Source organism: Podarcis melisellensis, assembly GCF_964234715.1.
Source record: "Podarcis melisellensis genome assembly, chromosome: 1".
Classification (NCBI taxonomy): Eukaryota; Metazoa; Chordata; class Lepidosauria; order Squamata; family Lacertidae; genus Podarcis; species Podarcis melisellensis.
This window is the reverse complement of record NC_138528.1, coordinates 118,214,836-118,240,634: the sequence shown is the minus strand read 5'-3', so window position 1 is coordinate 118,240,634 and position 25,799 is coordinate 118,214,836. Positions and strand designations below refer to the sequence as shown.

General features: G+C 41.4%; 1 protein-coding gene across 2 annotated transcripts in view; it reads right to left on the bottom strand.

Annotated features, from left to right (window-relative positions):
* Positions 1–25,799, bottom strand: part of COL3A1 (collagen type III alpha 1 chain) — a 96,633-nt gene that overhangs the window by 21,566 nt on the left and 49,268 nt on the right. For both annotated transcript variants that reach the window (XM_081903351.1, XM_081903352.1), the window contains 26 exons: positions 25,426–25,479; positions 24,484–24,537; positions 22,646–22,699; positions 21,571–21,624; positions 20,184–20,228; positions 18,410–18,463; positions 17,365–17,409; positions 15,210–15,263; positions 13,376–13,474; positions 12,427–12,471; positions 12,217–12,315; positions 9,869–9,922; positions 9,590–9,697; positions 8,864–8,917; positions 8,631–8,729; positions 7,344–7,397; positions 6,835–6,933; positions 6,320–6,373; positions 6,170–6,223; positions 5,318–5,371; positions 4,248–4,301; positions 2,437–2,481; positions 2,177–2,275; positions 1,971–2,078; positions 1,147–1,200; positions 6–59 (listed from right to left, as the gene is read on the bottom strand). In XM_081903351.1, the coding sequence (XP_081759477.1) occupies positions 6–59; positions 1,147–1,200; positions 1,971–2,078; positions 2,177–2,275; positions 2,437–2,481; positions 4,248–4,301; positions 5,318–5,371; positions 6,170–6,223; positions 6,320–6,373; positions 6,835–6,933; positions 7,344–7,397; positions 8,631–8,729; positions 8,864–8,917; positions 9,590–9,697; positions 9,869–9,922; positions 12,217–12,315; positions 12,427–12,471; positions 13,376–13,474; positions 15,210–15,263; positions 17,365–17,409; positions 18,410–18,463; positions 20,184–20,228; positions 21,571–21,624; positions 22,646–22,699; positions 24,484–24,537; positions 25,426–25,479 (1,701 nt within the window). The remainder of the gene's footprint in view (positions 1–5; positions 60–1,146; positions 1,201–1,970; positions 2,079–2,176; positions 2,276–2,436; positions 2,482–4,247; positions 4,302–5,317; positions 5,372–6,169; positions 6,224–6,319; positions 6,374–6,834; positions 6,934–7,343; positions 7,398–8,630; positions 8,730–8,863; positions 8,918–9,589; positions 9,698–9,868; positions 9,923–12,216; positions 12,316–12,426; positions 12,472–13,375; positions 13,475–15,209; positions 15,264–17,364; positions 17,410–18,409; positions 18,464–20,183; positions 20,229–21,570; positions 21,625–22,645; positions 22,700–24,483; positions 24,538–25,425; positions 25,480–25,799) is intronic.

The window sequence follows — 25,799 nt, the reverse complement described above, 5'->3', positions numbered from 1 at the left end:
CATACCTTGTCTCCTGGTTGGCCTGCTGGACCGGGGGGTCCAATGGAACCGACAGGACCCTGCAGGATGAAATATATATATTCAGCAGTGTAATTTTAATAAAAAATGTGAACACAACTTTCAACAAAGTCTGGAAAGCAAAGTGTTCTGAATATTCTTTCCCCAGAATTTTGGTTTCCTGCGGAGGTAATGGCAGCGCGGAATTGATCGCTTTGCAGAAAAGCGATCAGCTCCGAGGCTTGCAGGGGTTTATAGGTGATCTGTAGGGTAAATCTGGGTTGTTGTTGTTTTATACTTTCATGCTATAAGAATTAGTGATGCTGCTGAAATTCCAAATTGGGTAAGGGATTGAAACTGAATCTTCCACTTTGGAAGTACCAAGCTGAAGTCAAATCTCTGCGTCTCAAAATAGGCTCAGCCACTACCAGTTGTCAAAGCTGATCCCCACCACTAAACACACACCAGTGGCGTAGCGTGGGTTGTCAGCACCCGGGGCAAGGCAAGTAATTTGCGCCCCCTAACCCATGGATCTAGGTAGGGGCAGAGAGCTGCGAGTGCAAGCGTGCCCCCCCAGATGTTGCGCCCGGTGCGGCCGGTCCCCCCTGCACCCCCACACTACGCCACTGACACACACACACACACACACACACACACGTGTTAAGTTGGGGAGAAATGGCTAGGAGGGTTCGAAACAGTCAAACATCTATTAACGCTGAGGAGCATGGGCTATATAGAAGTTTGCACTGCCTCCCAGCTCAGGAGCATCCACTGCTACATGGGAGCATAGAGTGTGTGGGTTACAATCCCTCCCAGCTTCATCCACTGAGCAGAGAAATATTGGAAAACTGCACTCCCTGTGGAGTAAACACTCCTGAACATACACATGACTGTCTATTTCCAATGTGACCTGTCCCATTGCTACCAACCCTCCCTGCTGGCCTCCGCTGCTGGTTCCTGCCCTCTGGACTTACCTGACAAGGGTAAGTTTGGGAAACTGGGGAAACTGGTAGGGAAGGTTAGCAAGGAGCTCCCCAAACTCATATTATGAGCTGGAAGAGAACTATTGGAAATCCACCCTCCCGCCATGTATAAAGGGATGTTGTAGCCAAGTTATCTAGAAATGAACCCATGGGAGGTTTTACTCACTCGGACACCATCTTTTCCAGGTAAGCCATCTCCACCTCTGCTACCAGGCTCTCCCTGTCAAACAAAGCTTATATGGTTACCAGAACAGGAAAAGGGGAGAAAGAGGCATCACTGCTATTTCTTAACATTGCTAAATCACCAGGAGTTTGTTTGCTGCGATCAGTGTTGTAGATATAATGACTCTCCCAACAGAGTCAATCTACTTAGTGTCTGGAAAAGGGTCATTCCCTCCCTGCCAATCTGTAATTTATGTTCCTATGCCTATTGTTACCAGTGGCACAGAACTGGTACACAGCGAGCTGTGAGAAAATACTGGTTTTCACAAAGTATATAAAGTATACAAGCAAGGATTAGGAAGTATTAGAAAGTTATGAATCAGGACGCTGAGTCAATCATGGAACTCAAGTGCAAATCTGATCAATAAGTTCAGGGTTAAAGAGTCAAACTGAACCAATCCCACTAATATAAACATAATGTGGCGATTAATAGCCAATTCTTAATCCTTTTTGTTTCCTACTGACTCCAATGGAAGCTAAGTCCATGTAAATATACTTAGGGCAGGGGTGAGAGAGGTATGCTACCTTAAGATTTGACCCCAATATTTTTATATATCATTTTGTATCCAAAAAGTGGGGATCTCAGGAAAGATAAGTACCTGCAGCTTTTAGTGGCCTCATCTGGCAATGCAGTTTTTCAAGGAACCTATGATCAGGTCAGTAGTAAAGCTAGCCAGATGATCATTATGAGTTTAGAATAGCATGCATTGTTGTTGTTGTTGTTGTTATTGTTGTTGTTGTTGTTGTTGTAAGTACAGAAGTGCATACCTTGTCCCCTTTAGGTCCAGGGCTTCCATTGGCTCCTCTATCTCCAGGCATTCCTTGTAAACCTTGTAGTCCAGGACCTCCAGGAGGACCTGGAGGACCACCTGGGCCCTAGTGGAATGTTTTAAGAAGCTATTACACGACAACAAAAGAGGAAGACTGGAAATATTTTGTAAGGTGTGCACAAAACTAAATAAACTTGTACATACCTTTGCACCTTCTGGTCCAGGAGGGCCAGCTCCACCTCTATTTCCTGGGGGACCCTGAGGTCCTTGTGCACCTCGTTCTCCTGGGATGCCATTTTCACCCTAATATGAATTAAAACATTTTGCTTTGCACGATCTCCATGTATTTGTTTGGTTCCCAGCCCCCCTGTTCCATACTTAAACACACACACACACACACACACACACACACACACACACACACAAAAACCCAAAACACACGGGGCAGTTGTTACAAAATGTACCTTGGTCCCTGGGAGTCCTGGAGCTCCATTTTCACCTCTTGGACCCTGATATGAACCAAATGCAGATAGATTACTTACATGTTTCATGAAATACATATTCATTAATGCTTAACACACACCCAGGCATTTTTTTTTTGAGCCATGTCTCCAGTTTATTACCTAATATATACAGTTGTCATACTAATACAATCCATTAGAAGCAGATAAACCTCATCAATTTTATCACATTGATCAAGTTTTAGTCATTTTATATAAACCTAGGGACTAGCTTTGCCAAGTGTTATTGGGAGACATTGCAATATAAAGTTATTTTGTGGGCTTATTACACTTTTTGCTGCTCATATTTGACACAACTTTAGATTTTCAAATTGTTTCAGATGCTTCTTAATTTTCATGAAAAGTTATAATTAATTGTTTACAAATCTTTGCTGCTCTGAGTAGGATACATTTGTGCAATTGACTTCAAAGTTTGATTTTATTTTTAAAATAAATATTTGTTTTTAAATTACTTTTAATGCTATTAACAAGGGGCACATCTTTCTCTGGTGAAATTTTATGCCATAAATGTGTAAGAGTAATCTGCCCAAATGGATAGAAAAGTTATGATAATGTCCATAATGGAAAACATATATATAATACCACAGCTGCATTCTGAAACACACTAACTAGGAATTAAGATACATTGAATATGGTAAATCTTACTTTCATGCAAAGCTGCATAATATTGCATTCCTAGCCATCTTAATATAACTTGGCAATGCAATCCTGAGTAACTGATTGGATTTATAGGTCATGTCATGGCCATAGTTTTCAGACGATGGATTGCTCACACTTCAGTTGCTGAAGGTACTGTGAACAGTACAAGTAATAAACTAGACATCCTTCAAAAGCTTACAATGCATCTAATAATCTGTTATTTTGGTTTGAAGTAAACTATACATTATTTGGATCCAGAAACTGAACCAGTACTAACTTTCTTTAAGGTTTTAAAAAGATAATTCCATTCTAATTTATCAAAACCCTTTTTGACCTGTAGGAAAATGCTAACAACTCACACTCTTTTCTGTCCTCGTGTTTAGTCCTGATATAATAGTTTTCTATGCCCTACAGTTTGTATGAAATCCTGGCATATAAGGAGAATATAGATTTTTATTTAAGTAAGAAGCAAATATTGATGGAAACATTTTGTAGACATTGTTTTAAAAATATAGCTTTTTAAAAAATCACATTCCTACTAAATATGAATTTATTTGACAACAGTCATGATTATGTGATATGTTTTCTATAAATATGAACTTTGTATTCCACTATGGAATATATTTTATGCTACTCATTCTTTTTAAAGTTTTATATTATTATTATGGTTTATTTTTCTACTATGTTGTAGGTTTTTTTTAAAAAAATATTTGGCTCATGAGTCACATCACTTCATGGCAGTAATTACTTGGTATGTAATATCTCATTAATTGTTCAATTAAAGCTATACTAGAAACTAATCCCCACCCCGCCACTGCCCCTGGAAAATGGCTCTATGTCAACATACAGTTAGGACTCAGAATTCATTATAGCACCTTGGAATTTTCCTTGTGTCCCAGGTTTCCTAGGGCTGATATTTCAGCAGTGATATATGCCACCATTTCCAGATATCATTTAGATGCTGCTGTGATAGTATGTGGGAAAGCCTGCATGTTTTTCACCACACCACCCAGCACTGTGTATCTGTGCATCCATTTCCCCCCCTTCATTTTATTTCTGGAGGTGGAGATTGAGGGGAAAGAGGATGGAAAAGAGAAGACGAAAGGACAACTTACAGCTTCTCCAGGCTTTCCATTCTCTCCGGGTCCGCCAGGAGGACCAGGTAGTCCCTAGGAAAGGCAAAAGAACTCGTTACTCATATATAGGTCTGCTTTTCCAGCACATAAACAGCCAAATGGTGTTGCATGACTTTATAAATAAAAATTCAGAAAGAGTAGAAAGTAGCTTCCTCCACTTTGTGATTTCCATCTGAATATAGGCATTATATTGTGTCAAACTACTGACCCATCTTTTCCGTTATTGCCTACTCTGATTGGCACCAGCCTATTTTCCCCACCTACCTGATATTCTTTAACTAGAGATGTCAGGGAATAAGCCTAGATCCGTAAGCATGCTAAATGGCTACGCCATCTCTGAGTCAATACTATTTCTCTTCCATGATAGAGCATAAACGTGCAGTTCAAGAGTAACCCTAACAAAGGGTATGTTTGCAGCCTGTCACCAATAATTGTTTGTATAGTCAAATGTGAGGCTAACCCAGTGGCGTAGCGTGGGTTGTCAGCACCCGGGGCAAGGCAAGTAATTTGCACCCCCTAACCCATGGATTTGCGCCCCCTAACCCTAACCCCCAGATGTTGCGCCCGGTGCGGCCGGCCCCCCTGCACCCCCCACGCTACGCCACTGGGCTAACCTGAAGGGTCTATGTCAATGAAAACATCTGCAGGAATATTGAAGGAAACCTACAAATAGGATTAGATAAATTCCTTGGGAGGTATTTATGGATCTTTTACACTTTACGAATATGGCCAACTCCTTTTAGATGACCAGTAGCTAAATTTGATAAGCCGATGGTATCTTTGCAGTTGGGAAAGGCATAAAAATACAGAGTAGGGAAATCTATGGTACCTTGCTTTTTTCTGGCTGAAATTGGCTCAGAGTTACATTGCTCAAATCCCACTGATTCTGATGGGATGAGTTCAGGATTGCAGACTTGAACATCAAAATATAATTAAATGATTCAAGTCATAAATGCATTTCCACATTTTCGCCCTAACTTGCTTTAAAAGAATCTGGTTTGGAAAAAAATATATACTCAAGAATGAATAACAGCTGAATATCAAAATACCTGGAATCCAGGTGGTCCTGTTGCTCCTGGCTCTCCTCTTTCCCCAGAAGGACCCTGGAAAAACAGAGGGGGAAAGTAGTCATAATAGTTTGCCAACGCACTCTACTCATCATTGGCACATCCGTACTGTTTGGTTCTTGGATATGTTGAGATAAAGAAACAATAAAAGGACAACACTAATCAAGAAGAAGAAGAGTTTGGATTTGATATCCTGCTTTATCACTACCCGAAGGAGTCTCAAAGCGGCTAACATTCTCCTTTCCCTTCCTCCCCCACAACAAACACTCTGTGAGGTGAGTGGGGCTGAGAGACTTCAAAGAAGTGTGACTGGCCCAAGGTCACCCAGCAGCTGCATGTGGAGGAGCGGAGATACGAACCCGGTTCACCAGATTACGAGTCTACCACTCTTAACCACTACACCACACTGGCGTAGAAGAAGAAGAAGGAAGAAGAAGAAGAAGAAGAAGAAGAAGAAGAAGAAGAAGAAGAAGGTGGCAAAAGTACTGAATTCCTGATGAATGATTCCCTGTTCTGCTCCCCTCAATCTCATTTCCAATGCTATCGGAACAAACATACTCATTTCCCCTAAATATCAAAAAATACTTTGCATGGTTACCAGATGAAATTTGTGCCCCACTGCCTGATGTCAAGTGAAGTCCCAGACAGAATTACAGATAGGACAGGTGATAAATTTACTTTGTCTTTTTATATCCAATAGTTACAATTTTAGTAGATATGATATAATTGGGATGCTGCAACAGTAATTGCAGTTTGGAGTAGATGACCTTTGAGGCCCCTTCCAACTCTGAGTCTATGAAATTCTTGTCATGTTTCTCACTAAAGCTTACTTACAGAAGGTCCTGGAGGGCCTTGTGCTCCTGCTTCACCATCCTTTCCTGGTTGTCCCTGTTAAATAAGAATTGGTGTTAGTTACGGTCAGCATAATGCCATAAAGATATAATATGGAATTACTAGCAGATTGATTACGGTAATTCTACTCACCAGTCCGCCAGGAGGTCCAGGTGAACCTCTCTCTCCATTTTTACCTGGTGAACCCTAAGAAATACAAAACATATGGCAGAGTTGAAATGTATCTCTGAAATCTTTTTTTGTTTTTAATAGTGGAAAGTTTCAATGGCTGTGGACTGAAAGCAATAAAAGTTCAATATACTACATTCTATTTATTATCAAAATAATGGGATAGAACTATAATTAATGGCCAGTCACAGACATTCAGGGGTGCCATACTCAAAGTAGAAACAGACAGGACTTTTTTCCAGTTGTAACTCACTGGAACTCAGTTCCAGCACCTCTCAGGTGGGCGCCATTGCCATTCTAAGAGAACAACAGAGAACAACAGAGATATTCATGGTGAGTTCTGGCACCTCTTTTTTGTAGGAGAAAAAGCACTGGAAACAGATATTCTGTTGTCTGAGTCACAGCACCATGACTTTATAGAAGCTGTAAGTATAAGTAAGTGTAGCCTCTTAAGTATATATTCTTCAGATTATACTAACCTCGCTACCTTTGGGACCAGGAAAACCCATCACTCCTGGTTGACCTCGTGGACCTGCTGGTCCTGGGGGACCACTTCGCCCTGATTCTCCCGGGGACCCCTGATGAAAACAAATGCAAATTAAATGTATAGGGACATGTAAGGAAACAACAGAGAAATATGAAAACCCCAAGGGATCATCTTGCTGTTGTGAATTAAACAAAGACAGTTCTAGATTATCCTGTCATTTTAAACATTCTTGAACGATTTAAAACACACACAGACACAAAAAGAAGAAAACCCTAAGACACTGAAAGTATGCATTCATCTAATAATATTTGGTGTCCCCATGAATGTTAGCTAAGTAGGGTTGACAGTGCCATTTAGTAAAACCCAGAGTAAAAGCTTTGCTAATATAACTTCAGAGCAAACCAATGTACTCAGTAAATTTAAATAAGCTGCTATATTTATTTTATTACAGATGTGAAAATCAAGGATGGTAACAGGAGTGGCATAAAGTTATTTACTTACAGAAGGACCTGGTTTTCCATCCTGTCCTGGGCTTCCTGGGCTTCCTGTTAAACCCTGCACAAGGAAATCAAAATAGTATTTGTGTAAAAGATACCTTTCGTAAGAGGACATTTTAGGGTTCCATTTTATTTTTCCCACTGTTACAGCATTAGCCTTGAAGACAAGCTTCATTAAGTGGTAGGGCATGTCATTTTAGGGTGTGAAACTTAATTTTTGCTAATCTCTCCAGTGAAGGGTCTTAAAAATTTTGGTGTGAAAAATTCAAATCTGCTATTATTTTGTGGCTGGACAACGATTAGCTTGGTATGTCTACTTTTGGTGCAATAGCACACAAAATGCTTTCAGAAAACAAAATAATTTGAATTTTCCCTTCTGCAAATGTCAGGTGATGCTAAATAAATTAATTAAAAATATAATTGCAAGTGCTTGGCAAATATTTTCAATGAATCACACACATTTTGCTTGCTTAGAAAAACTAAATTACATTACTTTAACCAAAATTCCTTTTGAATTCCAAAGTCATGTTACAACTTTTTATCTCCTCTCATTTTTGGAATTTGAAAGTTGACAAATTCAAGATGTCCTAGTGATGCAGTCAAGAAACAAGTCCACCATTTCTTCTCTATAATGAAGCACAGCTCTTTATAAGATTGACCACTAAGTGCATAGATGTAAATGGATTCTCAAGGACTTGGACACTGGTAGGGAATTATTTAGAAATCTAGAAAGTTGGTATCTGGATATTAGCAGAATAAAGTATTGGCATATGAGCTCTTTGTTACTATAGCTAGTCATCTTAGCCATCACTAATATGGAATATATATAATATTGTGTGTGTGTGTGTGTGTGTGTGTGTATGTAAAGAACCCCTAGACAGATAAGTCCAGTCAAAGGTCTATGGGGTTGCAGCGCTCATCTCGCTCTCAGGCTGAGGGAGCTAGCGTTTGTCCACAGACAGCTTTCTGGGTCATGTGGCCAGCGTGACTAAACCACTTCTGGTGCAACTGTGATGGAAACCAGAGCTCATGGAAACGCCATTTACCTTCCTGCTGCAGCAGTACCTATTTATCTACTTGAGCTGGTATGCTTTTGAACTGCTAGGTTGGCAGAAGCTGGAAGAGAGCAACGGGAGCTCACCCTGTCACAGAGATTCGAACCGCCAACCTTCTGATCGGCAAGCCCAAAGGTTTGGTGGTTTATAGCAGAGCACCACCCGCACCCATATCTATATCATCTATATCTATATCATCTATCTATCTATCCCACCCAGAAGGTATTGTGACTTACTCTCATTCCTGGAAGACCTGGGCTACCATCACGTCCTGGTTCACCCTGAACGCCTCTTTGTCCTGCAGGACCAGGAGATCCTCGTTCACCGGGCCCACCCTTAAATGATATTGAAACAAATTGAAATATAGGATTAGTAACAGATTGTGGAAATATAAAGTTGTATTGTAATTTGAGGAAAAACAATAAGCAAAGTAGAAAGTGAACAGTTTAGCAGGAAGAGAAGAGTATACCTTTTCACCTGGAAGTCCATTACTGCCAGGAGGGCCGCGAAAACCTGGGGCACCCTGAAGGAAAAAACCAACAGAAATGTTCATGTTGTGGGTCACTTAATAGCAGAGGAAAAGGATGCGTTGAAGTATGCTACATCCCAATGAAGCAGAGAGGTCAAATGCAGTTTCAGTCTTTTATTTGTACTGAGATGTCCACATAACAGTATATATATGAGATGATGTATGACATTTAGTCAAAAGAATAACTGTAGGCGACATTTCACATTGGATGAAAACTTTATCTGTTGCTGCTCTAGAATTCATGTACACTGGACCTGATCCAGCTAATGAAAGGACAAGGTCTTTGTACCGAGGAGCTTACAATTTAATGCTCCCAACGGTGAAAAGTGCTATAGTTGGGGACCACGCTGCAAATCCACACTGTTATATATATATATTCAAGAATGACAATCTCGTTGGCTTTTTTCTAGTGAAAAAAGCTCTTACTCTATTTCATTCTCTTGAATTTACCGTCTTCTGAATAGTCCCTTAAGTTGGGCGAGGCTAATGTTTCACTGCTTCAGGATTTAGGTTGCAATCCTATCCATACGTAGCTGGAAGTAAGTCCACTGAATTCAGCCTGAACTTAATTCTGAGCAGACATGAGTCTGGTTGCACTGTTGGTCCCACGAGTCATTTCAAAGGTGTGTTTCCCTTTGTCTAAAACCTGATCTGCTGAGTACTTACGCGTTCTCCTGGACTTCCAGGTATACCATTTGTGCCAGGTTGACCAGGTCCCCCTGCCTTGCCTTCTTCTCCTGGAGGACCAGCAGCGCCGGGAGTACCATTTTCACCCTTATAATGAAATACAATAAAATATTATTAACTGGTAAAGCTGGAGGAGTCCCAAAGATAAAATCTCACTACAACAGTGTACCGGTATCCTTTGAAACCAATTTTCCATGAGCAGGAATTACAGCTCCTCCCCGTCCAAACCTACTAAGTACTGGGTTGACAAATACTCACTCGTTCACCTCTTGGTCCCGGTTCTCCTTTTCCGCCATTTTTACCAGGTTCACCCTAAAGAGAATATACAATCCTTAAAATTTAACCGAAAGACTTCTTAAACAGCAATTGTTCCAGTAGGTGAAGCACCTCACATTATAAAAAAGGTAAAGGTAAAGGACCCCTGGATGGTTATGCCCAGTCAAAGGAGACTATGCGGTGCGGCGCTCATCTTGCTTTCAGGCCAAGGGAGCCGGCATTTGTCTGCAGACAGCTTTCCAGGTCATGTGGCCAGCATGACTAAACAGCTTCTGGCACAGCAGAACACTGTGACGGAAACCAGAGTGCATGCAAACACCGTTTACCTTTCTGCCACAGTGGTACCTATTTGCAGTATCTACTTGCACCGGTGTGCTTTCAAACTGCTAGGTTGGCAGGAGTTGGGACAGAGCAATGGGAGCTCACCCTGTCATGGGGATTCGAACCGACAACCACAGCGCCACCCCATCCCTATACCTCACATTATACTTCCGATAGAATGTGAGGTTTCACTGACTTAGACCAAATGAACCACACACGCTAGGAGAAAAATTGTGCTGTTCTGTAATTTAGGATCACGTTGTATGCATTTGGCGAAGTGGATTCTGCAGCACTAAGGCTTTTGCCATGACACTCTTTGTCATTTTGCTGCAACAGGGTAGCTGCCCCTGCGGTAAAGATTAATGGCTGTTTCAGACATGCACATTCACCGCTTGACTTGCTTGTTTGAATGAGCCAGCAAAGATCAAACACTACAATGACAGCTTTCATAAAATCTCACAGTGGCTTGGACTTAATCATACATAGAGTAGACCCATTGAAATCAATGGGACAAGTAAGTCACAGCTAACTTAAGTCTCATTAATTTCAATGAAGCTACTCTAAGCATGATTATGCCTTGTTCAAACATGGCTTTTCAATGCCCTTGGGTTACACCCTTAGTATTGAGTAGGCAAGCGAAAAGCAATCTAGTAAAATCTGCTGCTGAATATTCATCTTGAGCACAAAGTATTTTCAGCAAATTTGACCCATTGTCTGCCATGATCTCTCAAGAATTCTTGCTATTTAGGATGCAAGGCACGTGGAATTATTCCTAAGCATGACGGAACCCACCCTAAAGTTACGCATTTTTATTTGTCGTGCCAGTATATCTAGTAAAATATTTTCTTATCATTAATATTTTTGGCTTCTAGTGCCATCCCCATTTGTATTATATTGTCAAGGCGTCGAGAGTCCTCCCCTCCCGTTGATAACTTCACAGATAAGAATTAAAGAGCAGTTTATAATTTTAGTCATTTTTTATTCAGTCATCTGGTTGCAAGCCAAAATCCACATCTCTCCATTAGGAGAGCAGTTGGCTACTCTAAATCCTTCCCCTTCCATCCCCCACAACATCCTGGGCACCAGCAGTAAGTTCCTCCTCTCTGCATTCTTTGTTCTCTAATACAGACCGACCTCTTGGTTCTTGGGGAGGGGGTCCCTCACACTCTAATGACGTCCCTGCTGGCTGTTCCCTCCCTTCTGTTTCTCTTTCCATTATCTCATAGCTAGGTAACTCCTGCCAAAGCTGCTCAGTGTCTGTGTCTCTCCCTGGTTCTGAAACCGCTGGAGACAAGGGGGGGACGGACAAATCTTTCCCCTCCAGCTCCTCTTCAGAGAAGAGCTGCTCTGCCTGAGAATGCATTCCCCAACCCTCTGATTCAGGTTATTCCCAGGCTTATATCAATAATAATAGCAAGTTAAAGTTAGATTAGCCTCAACCAGAGCCAGGGCCTTTTTAACACTGGCTCCGGCCTGGTGGAATGTTCTGTCTCATGAGACCAGGGCCCTGCGGGATCTGATTTCTTTCCACAGGGCCTGTAAGACAGAGTTGTTCCACCTGACCTTTGGCTTAGAATCAATTTGATTCCATCCCCCCCCCTTTTCTTCTTTCCTTTCTCCTCCTGTGATGAGGCTGCATTTTAATGTCTTAATTGTTTTAATGTTGTATTTTATTCTTGTTTTTAAGTTGTATTTCAATCAACTTTTTATTATTGGTGGTTAGCCGCCCTGAGTCCAGTCTTGGCTGGGGAGGGCGGGGTATAAATAAAATTTATTATTATTATTATTATTATTATTATTATTATTAGATGTAATAGTTTTCAGGAGGAAACATGGAAAGTTGGAAGCTCAAAAGATAATCCTCCCCAATTAGGTTCAAATCATATCCTTGTGCCTATAAGTACTGTATAGATTGCAGGCGTTGCTTTGCAACATCTGTAGGATTGCAGATGTTGTTTTCCTGAATCCAATTTTCATGTAAACTTGACAAAGATGAGCTGGCAACTTACAGCTGGACCTCTTTGTCCAGGGATTCCATTGGTACCCGGGGGGCCAGGAGGACCACGACCTCCGCTCAGTCCAGGAGCACCAGCCATGCCAGCAGGACCCTGTGGGGAAAGAAAATGTGCTCAAATTTACAAATTCCCTTGTGATATTGAATAAAATGGCAGCTTAGACCACAGGCACAGCCAATGTGGCATGACAGCAGGATTACTTACTGGGGGACCCTTTGCACCAGGACTTCCATCTCTACCTCCAGGACCCTAGAGAGAATAGGTAATAATGTTTAGAAATGAGTGCATGGGAAAAGCTGCGGAAAGCAGATATGAAATTTACTGCTTGCTATGCTCTAAAGGAAAATTATTTGAAAATGTCATATAGATGGTACTTAGCACCTAACAGATTATCTAAAATGTATAAGAAGGTTCCTAATAATAACTGGAAGTGTAAACAGGTAGATGGGGTTTTTTTAAACATATTTTTGTGGTGGATTTGCAAGAAAGCGAGGGTATTTTGGGAAATGATACATGATGAGATAAAAAAATGCTTAAAATGAGTCTATTGAAAAAGCCCGAAGCGTTTCTGTTAGGGATTATAGAGGCAGAAATCCCACCGAAAATGTGAATAAGTTGTTTATGTATGTAACAACAACAGCTAGGATTCTATATGTGCAGAAATGGATGGAAGAAGAAGTTCCAACCGAAGAAGAACGGATAAGTAAAATAATGGACTATGCAGAACTGGCAAAATTAACAGCAAAATCAAGAGATTCTAATGATGAGGGTTTTATGGAAAAATGGATGCCTTTTTTGGACTATTTAAAGAAATTTCATAGTATGACGAACTCATGAGTAGGATTTCAGCTATGAGTAACAGAAGTAATTAGATTGTAATATTGTGGTTATAATTTGATAGATAGAAGATAGGGTGAAGCAGACAACAACTCCATGGAAAAGGAGGTTGACAAAAATAAGAGAAAAGACAATACTGTGTTTTGACTGTATAAGTTAAAAATGTTGAAACTTAATAAAATAGAAATGAAAAAAAAAAGAGAATAGGTAATAACGTTGACATTCATGGAAGCAGCTTTTAAAATGTCTCTATGAAACAGATTTTACTAGGTGAGTAAAACAATGTATGAGTTTATAAAGGACATATGATACTTACAGCAGGACCAGGACCACCAGGTTGACCTTGAGGACCAGGTTCTCCTCTTGCTCCAGGAGACCCACTAGAGCCAGGGGGGCCAACAGGGCCAGTTTCACCCTGAATAGAAGAGAGCAAGCAATCGGTTTTAACAAACAAAACTCAATAGCCCGATGATTTCATCCTACTTTGCTAAACCTTTTTCAGGCATTACAAATATAGGCCGCCACAAAACATCCATCTATAAAATTTTAAAATATATACAGTTATAAACAGCCATGTAAAATATGTAATAATGAGGATTTTCATTGGAGTTTCTTCTGATGCTTTCATTAGATGGAAGATCACACCACACGAGGGACATGGCAATCAGACACCATCAACGGTGTCTCCGAAAAAATTGACACATCACTTGGGAAGACAGGAGAACTAATGCCAGTGTACTGGAAGAAGCAAAGGTCACCAGTGTTGAAGCAATGACTCTTCAACATCAACTTTGTTGGACTGGTCATGTTGTGCGGATGCCTGATGATCGTCTTCCAAAGCAACTACTCTATTCCGAACTTAAAAATGGAAAGCGTAATGCTGGTGGTCAACAAAAGGGGTTTAAAGACTGTCTCAAGGCAAATCTTTAAAAATGTAGTATAAACACTGACAACTGGGAAGCACTGGCCTGCGAGCGCTCCAGTTGGAGAACAGCCTTTACCAAAGGTGTCATGGGCTTTGAAGACACTCGAACTCAGGACACAAGGGATAAACGTGCTAAGAGGAAGGCACGCTTGGCAAATCCACACCGTGATCAACTCCTGCCTGGAAATGAATGTCCCCACTGTGGAAGGACGTGTGGATCCACAATTGGCCTCTACAGTCACTTACGGACTCAATGTTAAAACAGTGTTTATGGAAGACAATCTTACTCGGCTACGAGTGATCGCCAAAGAAGAAGAAGAATTCTTCAGCACAAAGTAATGTCAGCAAATATGTTTTCATGATCTCTCAATAATTCTTGCTATTTAGAATGTGAAGGAAAGGGCACATGGAATTGTTTTCCGAAAAAGTTAGTGGAAACTAAGGATACATCAACACCAAACACGTTCATTTTTTTTTTTTTTTACTATTCTGACTCTCCCCACAAAGGGATACTGAAAACCATAATCAACAAGGCACTGAAAATCCTCTTGCAGATATCTACACAGTACCTTGTTACATTTGCATCAACAGAGAAGATTTTATATCTGGAACTTGGCCATTCAAATCCACAAGTGTTTCAATTAAAATCACACTGCATGGTTGTTGTTTTTTTTTGAGGGAATAACCACTTCACATGCTATTGGTAAAGGGTAAAGGGACCCCTGACCGTTAGGTCCAGTCGCAGATGACTCTGCTTTATTGGCCTAGGGAGCCGGCATACAGCTTCCAGGTCATGTGCCAGCATGACTAAGCCGCTTCTGGCGAACCAGAGCAGCACACGGAAACACATTTTACCTTCCCACTGGAGTGGTACCTATTTATCTACTTGCACTTTGACGTGCTTTCGAACTGCTAGGTTGGCAGGAGCAGGGACCGAGCAACAGGAGCTCACCCCGTCATGGGGATTCAAACTGCCGACCTTCTGATCGGCAAGCCCTAGGCTCTGTGGTTTACCCCACAGCACCACCCGTGTCTCACATGCTATTAATAGATAAGAAACACCTCGTTAGTGAAAAACCCAGACCCAAGAGCTACTTTTGATAAAACTTCCTAACTTCATATATTTGTGGATTTCAGCAAACCGTCCTTAGGATCACAGATGAGACATATATGAGGCATTTATTTAAAGGCAAACATATAGGATAGAAAGGGATAGGATAGATACCTTAAAACCTGGAGAACCTGGAAATCCTGACGGTCCAGGGGGGCCTGGGGGACCCTTAAGAAAACAGCAACAACAATATTATTATTGGAAGAAAACATGATATAGGTCATTATTTTTTAAAAGTATTAGTTGTGTTACATCATATTCTTATGAGAATAGATAGTTGCTAATGAAAGCAATCAAGAGACTATGTGGCCCACGTATGAACAAAATCTTTCCCTTTCTGAATGTGTGACTCTGAAAGGTTACCTTCACCATCATGAGCTGCTACCCATTGGATACAAGATGCCTACAGGAAATGACACATCAAGCACAGAGCTTGAGCTCAGGTATCCAGTCTAGGGTCTCTCACAAAACCATAAGCCGCATTTGATTACCGCAAACTACAGAGGGCCTTCTCTGTGGTCACACCTAGGTTGTGGGACTCCCCACCAAGAGAGGTTCATTTTGTTCATCTCTGATGGACTTCCATCATCTTGTTCACACAAATTTTTGGCTTCCTAAACTGGTCTTTTTTAACAACAACAACAACAACAACATATCCCTAGATTTTATATCTATCTCCTATGGCCTGTTCCTTACACATTTTTTAAAAATGTGGTCGACATGTTGATGTTTTGTGATTTTAAATATGTTGCAAGTAAACTTGACTATTATTTTTTTACTGAAAAGCAGGATATGGATATCACAACAATATATAAATAACACAGGTCTCAGGAAGCTTGTTTTATGATCACGTGAATGGTTATACACTGGTCCTTGCAGTATGCCAGATATAAGTTACTTGGATTTCTTAATGCTGAATATGGACATATTTTAGCACACTCTAGTCTCTTGGCTAAGTCTCAATGCATTGTGATGGAATGGAGACTTAGAGCTCATCCAAACTTGCACCTGTCCCATGTCTAGAAAGCATGAGTCTGAGCAGTTTTCTACTTGCCCCACTGCTTTTCCCTGGGAAACCAGCTCTTTAGGAATAAATCAGAGCAAAGTCAGTCTGGAGAAAACGTGACTGACGTTTGCTCTGATTCAGCAGTAAACATTGGGTTTCCCCGGGGGAAAGTGGTGCTGCAAGGGCAAATTGGATGAGTCTTTAGCTCAGCTGCTCTCATGTGGTGAGACTTTCACTTCAGCCACAGACTTTGACTCCCAATCACAGGGAAGACTCTTGTTAAAAGCAAGATGGCGTAAACCCATTTAAATTTCACTCTGCTCAGTGGACTGAGACATGCCTAACATTGTCTGGGTTTCCTCAGCACATATGGGAACTGTGGTTTTAGATTTTGTTTGTTAATCAATAACCTGAGAAGAATTTCAACCTAAATGCTATTCAGAGAGACATGACTAGATAGGTTTATTTATTTTTGTTGGATCTCTATCCGACCCTTCTGTCACTACTTCTAGAGAGTGCACAGGGGGTGAGCTCTTCTTCTTCTTTAGATTTTGAGATGGAACTTAGCAAGTGTTTGAATAAAACAAGAGACTACTAGGGTGTGGGATGAATGTATAGAAGCAGAAGATACCAGTGTGAATAACAAAAGGGCCAGGCATTGTTTTAATGATGCAGGTTGCCTGGCGCTACTGATTCTCTGCAACAAATGTAATATCTAAAGTGCAATTCATCTGAAGTTTTACTTTGCCTTCATTGAGGGAAGCCAGAAGTGCTTTATGTCTCGCTTACAATTCAGCAGCACTTAATATAATATATGGGCTAAACGTAAAGGTAAAGGGACCCCTACCATTAGGTCCAGTCGTGGCTGCCTCTGGGATTGCGGCGCTCATCTCGCTTTATTGGCCGAGGGAGCCGGCGTACAGCTTCCGGGTCATGTGGCCAGCATGACTAAGCCGCTTCTGGTGAACCAGAGCAGCGCACAGAAATGCCGTTTACCTTCCTGCCAGAGCGGTGCATATTAATCTACTTGCACTTTGACGTGCTTTCAAACTGCTAGGTGGGCAGAAGCAGGGACCGAGCAATGGGAGCTCACCCAGTTGCGGCGATTCGAACCGCCAACCTTCTGATCGGAAAGTCCTAGGCTCTGTGGTTTAACCCACAGCGCCAACTGCGTCCCGGGCTAGATGTACTCCGAGTTATAAACAGATCAGCTTTTGAATACATGCAGAGTGGCTGATAGCTACACAATGCACAGTTACTTACGGGTTGGCCAGCTGCTCCAGGAGAGCCATCATTACCACGTCCACCCTGCAAATGGAATTAAATACATTAGGAGCAAACAAAATCTGACACGGAACAATATCAATACGTGTCCCTCTTTTAAACAAACATTTGTTTGTAATGAAAGAAAGAAAACTCCATGTGTGAATTCCTCTCATCGTGAACACTGAACTTGCTCCTCACCAGAAACTTTGGAGCTTCAGGAATTTTATGTGCACATTGGAGCTCTGGGTGATGAATCTGGAACTGATGGGTTTGGGAGGGGAGAAACAAGGGGACAAAATCTTCCAGAAAGGCAGTTTTAAAAATGCCTTTTAAATAATGGCTGCCAAGCCCACAAAGTAAACAAACTGTAGTATGCGTTAATCCAGGTATAGGGGGAGAATAAATAGATTCTTACTACAGTCACTTGGGATATACTTGGAAAATAAAAACACAGAATTTGGGGGCATCAGTGCCAAAGGACTGGAGGATATATAAACAGTTCGCCATTCTTGACAGTCAGTAGCCAGGCCTCCAACAAGGCATGGAGGATGCAATCCTATCTAGGACTGCTGCAATAATAATAATAATAATAATAATAATAATAATAATAATAATAATAGAAGATGTTGTTTTAATACACCTATTGATTTTAAAATGTCACCAATAAGCATATTAACAACAACAACAATCACTGACAAATCTCTGCACAGAACATGTAAAGATTCACTGTATATTCAGAGGTTTGTCTGCACACGCTCCCCAGTTTAGCCCCCAATCCCATTATTTTTCTTGAGCTTCTGCAATCCTTGGGGTTTCTTCTCAGTCTGCTGAAACCTCCCTCTTCTGCATGGATGGTCCTTTTGTAACATACGGACCCTTTCTCCAAACACACTCATGCAAAAGTACACAAGAAAACCAGAGGTAACATGAGAAAATTCTGGGTCTGCATGTTACCTTCCAGGATTCTTGAGACCTACTGAAGATGCCTTGCCTGAAGGACTAAAAATAGCAATCAATGTGAAGTTTTGGTTCAGTAACTTACAGCACTTCCTGGAGCTCCAGGTCTTCCTCTCTCGCCAGGCTGACCTCTTGGACCCTAATGAATATATATGACATTCACTTAATGAATGGAAATCAAACACAATTTGTTTAAAATTATTCATCACTGATTGGATAGCTGGGAAACCTTTAGGAGAGAAACACCACAAATGACTCTTTAATATTTTGGCCCCATAGTAAGACTATTTTGATCATGTGTATTGGGATTCACTGCCCATAGGAGCTGGGGTGGCTTGGAGGAGGCAGTGTCTATTTAGGAGGACACCATCTCCACACTCCAATCCTTCCACCATTTTATAAAATAAAATAAAAGATAAAGGACCCCTGGATGGTTAAGTCTAGTCAAAGGCAACTATGGGGTTGCGGCACTCATCTTGCTTTGAGGCCAAGGGAGCTGGCGTTTGTCCACAGACAGCTTTCCGGGTCATGTGGCCAGCAAGACTAAACTGCTTCTGGCACAATGGAACAGCATGATGGAAACCAGAGTGCACGGAAACGCCATTTACCTTCCCACCACAGCGGTACCTATTTTTCAACTTGCACTGGCATGCTGGAGCAGAGCAACGGGAGCTCACCCCGTCACACAGATTCAAACCGCCAATCTTCTGATCATCAGGCCCAAGAGGCTCAGGGGTTTAGACCACAGTGCCACCCGCATCATTTTATTTACAGTACCTACCAGCTCTATGTATACTTAGCTGCTAAGGGATAGTTGAACTTGTGTAATAGGAAGCTCTTTTTTGGACAACAGAAATAGATAGCAGCATGGAATCTCTTCTCAAAAGGGAACAGATGCACAATCGACTAGCTGGTGGCAACATATATTAAAGGTAAAGGGACCCCTGACCATTAGGTCCAGGCGTGACTGACTCTGGGGTTGCAGCGCTCATCTCGCTTTATTGGCCGAGGGAGCTGGCGTACAGCTTCCGGGTCATGTGGCCAGCATGACTAAGCGGCTTCTGGCAAACTAGAGCAGCGCATGGAAACACCGTTTACCTTCCTGCCGGAACGGTACCTATTTATCTACTTGCACTTTGACATGCTTTCGAACTGCTAGGTTGGCAGGAGCAGGAACCAAGAAACGGTAGCTCACCCCATTGCAGGGGTTCGAACTGCCAACATTCTGATTGGCAAGTCCTAGGCTCTGTGGTTTAACCCACAGCGCCACCCGCATCCCGGTAACATAGATTACTGGTTGTTAAACAACTCCACAGACTATAAGCTCATTTCTGCAGGCTATTCAAAAGGTAAGTGCTTACCTTTGAAACCCTATACAGCTTGAAATGGGACTGATACTTGAAGGAACACCCTGCCTCCATAATAGCCTGTCATAAACTGATATCACAATCATCAGAGGTGCTCTATTTGAGATTACCACCTTTTGAAGTGAGGGAGGTGACTTTCTCAGCTGTGGAATTCCATTTAGGGAATCTTCCCCCATTTGTGGCATCTACTATGCTATCTTTTTCAGCCAGAGGAAAACAAAACTGTTTTAATTTTCCAGGTTTTTAACTGTTCCTATGTGATTATTTTATATGTATTATACTTGTTTTATTTACATTTTTAATAATAATAATAATAATAATAATAATAATAATAATAATAATGGTCATCTTAATGTTTTGCCTGTGTGTGCTCCCCTGGAAGTATTTATATCAAAGGGCACAATGCACATAAATTTAATCCAATAGCTGAATGTTCTATCAAGTATTTATTTTGAGACTTCCTACTCAATTGTTTTGAAATAAACAAATTACCATTGGTCCGGGGGATCCATTTTCTCCAGGAAGACCGTTCTCACCCTATTTAATAAAGAAAACACTGGATAAATATACAGCATATATTGCTTCACATTTTATAAATGTACAGCATATATTGTTTCACAGTTTTGAAAACTGTTTTTTTCTTTTTTTGTGAATTGTTAAATATTTTACCCTGATCCAGCAAGGACAATAAGTTCATGGAAGCAGGCTTTTATATGAGGATTGCTTTTTGGATCAGACCCTCATATGTAAAATAAAAATAAAAATGCAATACATAGGTCAAATCTGCCTGCACGATCTTGGGCTATACATGCAGTGATACTGGCTGGATTGGGCCATAGGCGAGATAGATCATTTGCTTGGGAAGTAAGATCAACATCACCAGAGATAACTGGGTGAGCATGTAAAGAGGTCTTTGTGTGTCGCAGAGTTCCTGCCGGGCTTTGCTGAACACAGGGATCTCTGGAATTAGAACCTTGTGTGAAATGGTAAATATTTTCCTATTCTTCTTAAATTAATTGTGTGAAGGGGTTGCATAATTAGACAAACACTATGGTGCAATAATACACAGGTTTACTCAGCCTCAGAATGAAGTAAACACCACTGAGTTTGGCGTGGCTTGCTTTTAGGTAGGGATAGTAGAACCTGTCAGTCTCAAGTTTTCTCTCAGTTTCTCATTTTTGCATTCTTAAGTTCACACATTTTTGTATCAGTTTGAGAAATATATATGTATAAAATGTCCTCATGAAAATTTGTAGGCACATTTCTCACAATATACACACCATTTTAACTGTAGTTTTGCCTAATATACACATATTTGGCAAGCAATTTCCCCCTCATGTAAGGCATTTTTGTATGTGATTTTTAGTAATAGAATGCAATAATTAATAGAACGCACACTTTCCTACAACATAGATATTGTGTATACCTTTTATGCCAGAGAAGTGCAAAATTCAGAGAGCTCCAAAGGACAGCCGTATATATTATGTCTTGTGAACCAAACTGAATTTGTCACCCTTCCCTATTACCAGGTAAGGGTATATAAGATTGCTGCCCTAAACTCTATTCAGGCATTTCTAATTCTATTCACGGAACTGGTGTGGGGCTGTGCATGCCACTCTCACCCCAACTTTGCATTTGGCAGAACCCACTTACAGTCCCTCCTGTGTTTGGGAAACCTTATTGTTCAAGCAGAGAAGGCTAGACGAATGTTTAGCTAAATGCACTTAAAAATCCCATATTCAGGGTCATCCACTCCTTCAACCAAACCAAGCAGGCAGCCTCATAATACAGCTTAATGGCCCCTTCAGGCAAACATTTAAAACAATCCTTAATTTGGTAGAAGCGGTTCTGTACAGTATATAGAATAAACATATTTTACCTTCAGACCAGGAGCACCTGCATCACCTTTGGCACCGTCTCTTCCATCAAATCCCTTTGTGAAAGGAAATAAATATATTAGCACATCTCCTTGGTTAATTCTCCCCGCCCCCATTTTGATAAACAACAGAGTTTGCTCTGTTCATTTTCCCCTGTACCCAGTGCTTTTTTTTCTGGGGGGGGGACGCACTAAATGGGGGATACCACTAAACATTTTTTGAATCTTTGTACTTTTGTCCATTTACTGTAATTATTTTCCCTGATTTGAACTATAAAATGGTGAGTTTCTTGATTCAAAATGAGAGTACTCCTAAACATTTTTTTTGGAAGAAAAGCACTGCCTACATCTGAGTAGAGACGCACAAATAGAAATCATTTACCTTAACTATGGTCAAAGAAACTTCAGGGAGGAGGGGGTTAAGAATTTCACAGAATTTCTATTTATTTATTATTTATTCTACAGGGGGAGGAAACATTATCCAACAGTTTCTCAAGTGGAAGCAACAGCAGTTGTGTTGCCAGTCTGACCACCATTTTGGATTCTCTAATCATGGGAGGGAAACAGCATTGTGGGAGGGAAATAGCAGCCGCCAAATTAAAATAATATAGAACAACAACAAAAGGAGAATCTTCAGGGGACAATCTGAAAATCTCTTCTTAATGCCAGAGAAAAAAGTAACCCCAGGAATGCAAACTCCAAGGAAATGGGCTTGCATATCTCCAAAGCCCATCTATATAGAAAAAAGAATTCTCCATACAAATTGCCTGAACACAGCAGTGCTAATGAAAAATTGTACTCATCTGAGAATATTTCCACTTTTCACTGAGTCTGCCAGTGAATACTTGCTAACATAACCGGACCCCAAGCCAACAAAAGCTAATTGCAGTTACCTTGTCCTAACTGGTTGAATTGGGGCTCTGATCTTTGGGGCTTCAGCAAGTTTAGCTTAGAAAAGTGTTTGAGTGAACAAACATCTCATTGGCTTGAGTAAGATTCTGCTATATACAAGAACTGGGAGAATTACTGCTCATTGATATGCCTTCTACCATGCATTGGCTGAAGTTAAAATACTTACTCGGTGACCTTTCATTCCAGGCATGCCAGGCATGCCAGGGGGACCTTTGTGACCCTAAATGGAAATGAGAGGTAGTAGAAAAAGAATCCGTGAAGGCGCATGTAAAATGGAGATCATTTTATACAAATATTCACTGAAAGAGTTTTTATTGCATTCTAAGTTCAATGGCTCCCTGGTTGTTTCTGAACTACAATTCCCATCAGCCCCAGCAAGCAAAGGATGATGGGAGTTGTTATTTAGCAACATCTGGAGGGCCAAAGGTTTCCCAAATGTGACTTAGGGTGATATCCAAATAAGTCACACTCAGAGTATATCCACCGATTTCACTGGGTTTGCTCTAAGCATGGCTAATTCTGGGGACTGAAACAAACAAACAAAAAGACAGACAGATAGACAGACAGACAGACAGATGAACAAATCTCTGAGCAGATTGTTGTTTGAAGTTCCCATACTCTGTAGAAGTGAAAGCCTGAGTTTGTCAATAAGGCTTGAAACCAATAGTTTTGATGCATAACACATACTAAGTTGCTTCAAAGGTTATGGATGTGCCTGTCTCACACCAGAGTCAGCACTGGTCAACTCCCAAGACTGCAATGAGCGTTTCCCAACCATCAAGTGGAGAGCACTATTCCAACAGCAAGGGCTGATTGGAATATGACCTGATCCTCACCCTACTGCTATGCCACCCCTACTTACCTGCTGTATAACCATTAGCTAACGGCTTGATTTCAACCGTCACATGTGGTCTCATGTGTCTTATTCACACAGCATCCAAGAGCCACATTTCTGCAACTGCTACACAACATGATACTGTGGGAATACTCTCCAAATTGGGAAGTGGGTTTTTCCTCTCCCCCCATCAGGACAATCCTGAAATGCATGGCTTCCAGCAGAGAGTTCAAACAACCCCACAAAGCACTGAACTAATGTGTGGGGCAGTTTCAGGGTTGTATGGGCTTAGTCTTGTCACTGCTGGCAGGCAGTGTGGTTACGTACCCTGCTACCTGCATATCTGGCCAGTGTTTGGATGTACCTGATGGGCCTAGTTACATGTACATGTAAAGAGCTCCTCCATGCACGGGAGATCCTGAGCAGCTTGATGTGTTTGTGTGACAGAATGCTGTCAGCAACTCCCGGCTGGTTTCCCAGGAAAGTATAAAGACAAAGGAAGGTTCCTTACTGTCCCTTTTTAGTCAATATTTACAAAGAGAGGCTATAGAACCCAGTCTCTTAGATAATGGTGCTGTCCCGAGTGAATCTCCATCCCCCGTCTCTCCTACTTCCTCATTCGTCATCACCTCCTCTATGGGTGCCCTCTGTCTTTGAGCTCTTTGCTCTCCTACTTTTAAGGCTCACCAGGTTCTGGGAGATAAGGGGTCTAGAATACTTTCTAAAGACACTGTGTCACCCAGCTGCCGTTCTGGTCCTGCCTCCTCCTCTCGCATTATTTCCCAGCTTTTCCTCTTATCTGCCTCTGGGCTGTGACCTCCTGCAACCCCCTGTTGTAAATCTAAACTGCCTTCCTCTTCTTCCTCCCTGGGAAGGTCAGGGATGGGGAGGCAGTCTCCACCACTCCTCCTCTGCCCAGTCCCTGACATTGGGTAATTTCAAGAGAAGAGCCCCTTCACAGCTTCACTGAACATGCACTCAACATGGATGTTGTGTATGTCGGTGGCCGGAACACGACTACTTTCAAAAGCATGACGGCAGATATCAGAACTGCCCTAATGATAAACACCACTTCAACACTGTCCTCAGCCACATTCAGATTGGACCACGTTTCCAGAACCACCCATATTTATACTCAAAATCAAGAAAATATTTTTTTCCTTCCTTACAGGAGTACCAGGTAATCCACGTTCGCCGGTTCTGCCAGGTCTTCCAGATTCTCCCTAAAGAGAGATAATAATAATAATAATAATAATAATAATAATAATAATAATAATAATGCATTGTCTTGCTATAGTGTCTCAGTAAATTCTTAAGAGTTCAAAAGAAGGACCAGACCTACAACAGGAAAATCAGTTTTGTGAATGGCATTCCTTTATGAGAAGATCAATAATGTCTTGTTGACTTTAATTGATCTATTCTCACAACTCATTGTGCATATAATGAACACCCTGTGCAGGTCTTCCAATGTGTACTAAGGTGTGTATATGATGGAAGGGCAGCCTGATAGAACCCTCTGGCTTTGATCTCAACAAGCAGGCCTGGCCATAGCTGTCAACTTTTCCCTTTTCTTGCGAGGAATCCTATTTGGAATAAGGGAATTTCCCTTTTAAAAAGGGAAACATTGACAGCTATGGGCCTGGCTCACCTATGAGGCATAGTGAGGCAATTGCCTCATGGTGGCCAGCTCTAGACAGCTAGGAGGGGTGGCAGATTCGGCTTCTGTGGAGCACACTGCCTGCCATTTGCTGCTCTTGTCAGCTGTCACTGCCTCCTCCTCTGCTGTGTGTCCATCTACCCTTGTGTGCTCCCCATCCCCACAACCCACATGGCAAAATGTGCTCGACTGTCATTGTCAACAAGCATGGTTGGACAAGAGGAACCAGGGGCTTAGACTAGTGGATGGCAAATCAGCATTCATAGCGTCTGACGTCTCTTTCATCGATCTTTGAGCAAAACAGGAAATGGGGGACACCTTGTATCAAGAGAAGTACTTTTCTATCTGTACAATCCACCTTTGGATTCAAACCAACGGTCTAGAAGAAAATGACTCTCCTTAGATAGCCTTATGTAATATTATAAGCTTAATGTTAACTATGAACTTAACTTACATCTTTTCCGGCAGGGCCAGGTGGACCCATATTTCCAGGTGGTCCAGCAGGGCCCTGAAAAACAGAAACAATATATGGTGGTCTACAGAAATGATAGCCAGTGGAAATCAGATTATGTAGGTTCTGAGAGAAAGAGAACTCTACAATCAACAGAGAATTATCTAGTCCCTATTTAGTTCAAGCAGGTGATGTCGGAATCCAAACTGATTTTCCCTACTTTTCTGCAACTGTTTACAACCTTCCATGATGGCCTCTCTGTGGAATAGTAAGATGGAGTCTGTAGTCATTATGGCTATTGAGAAACTGGTTTCCAAAATATAGTGGCTGTGAATCTATCCACAATGGATTTGTACGGTGATGTCAATTATATGGCA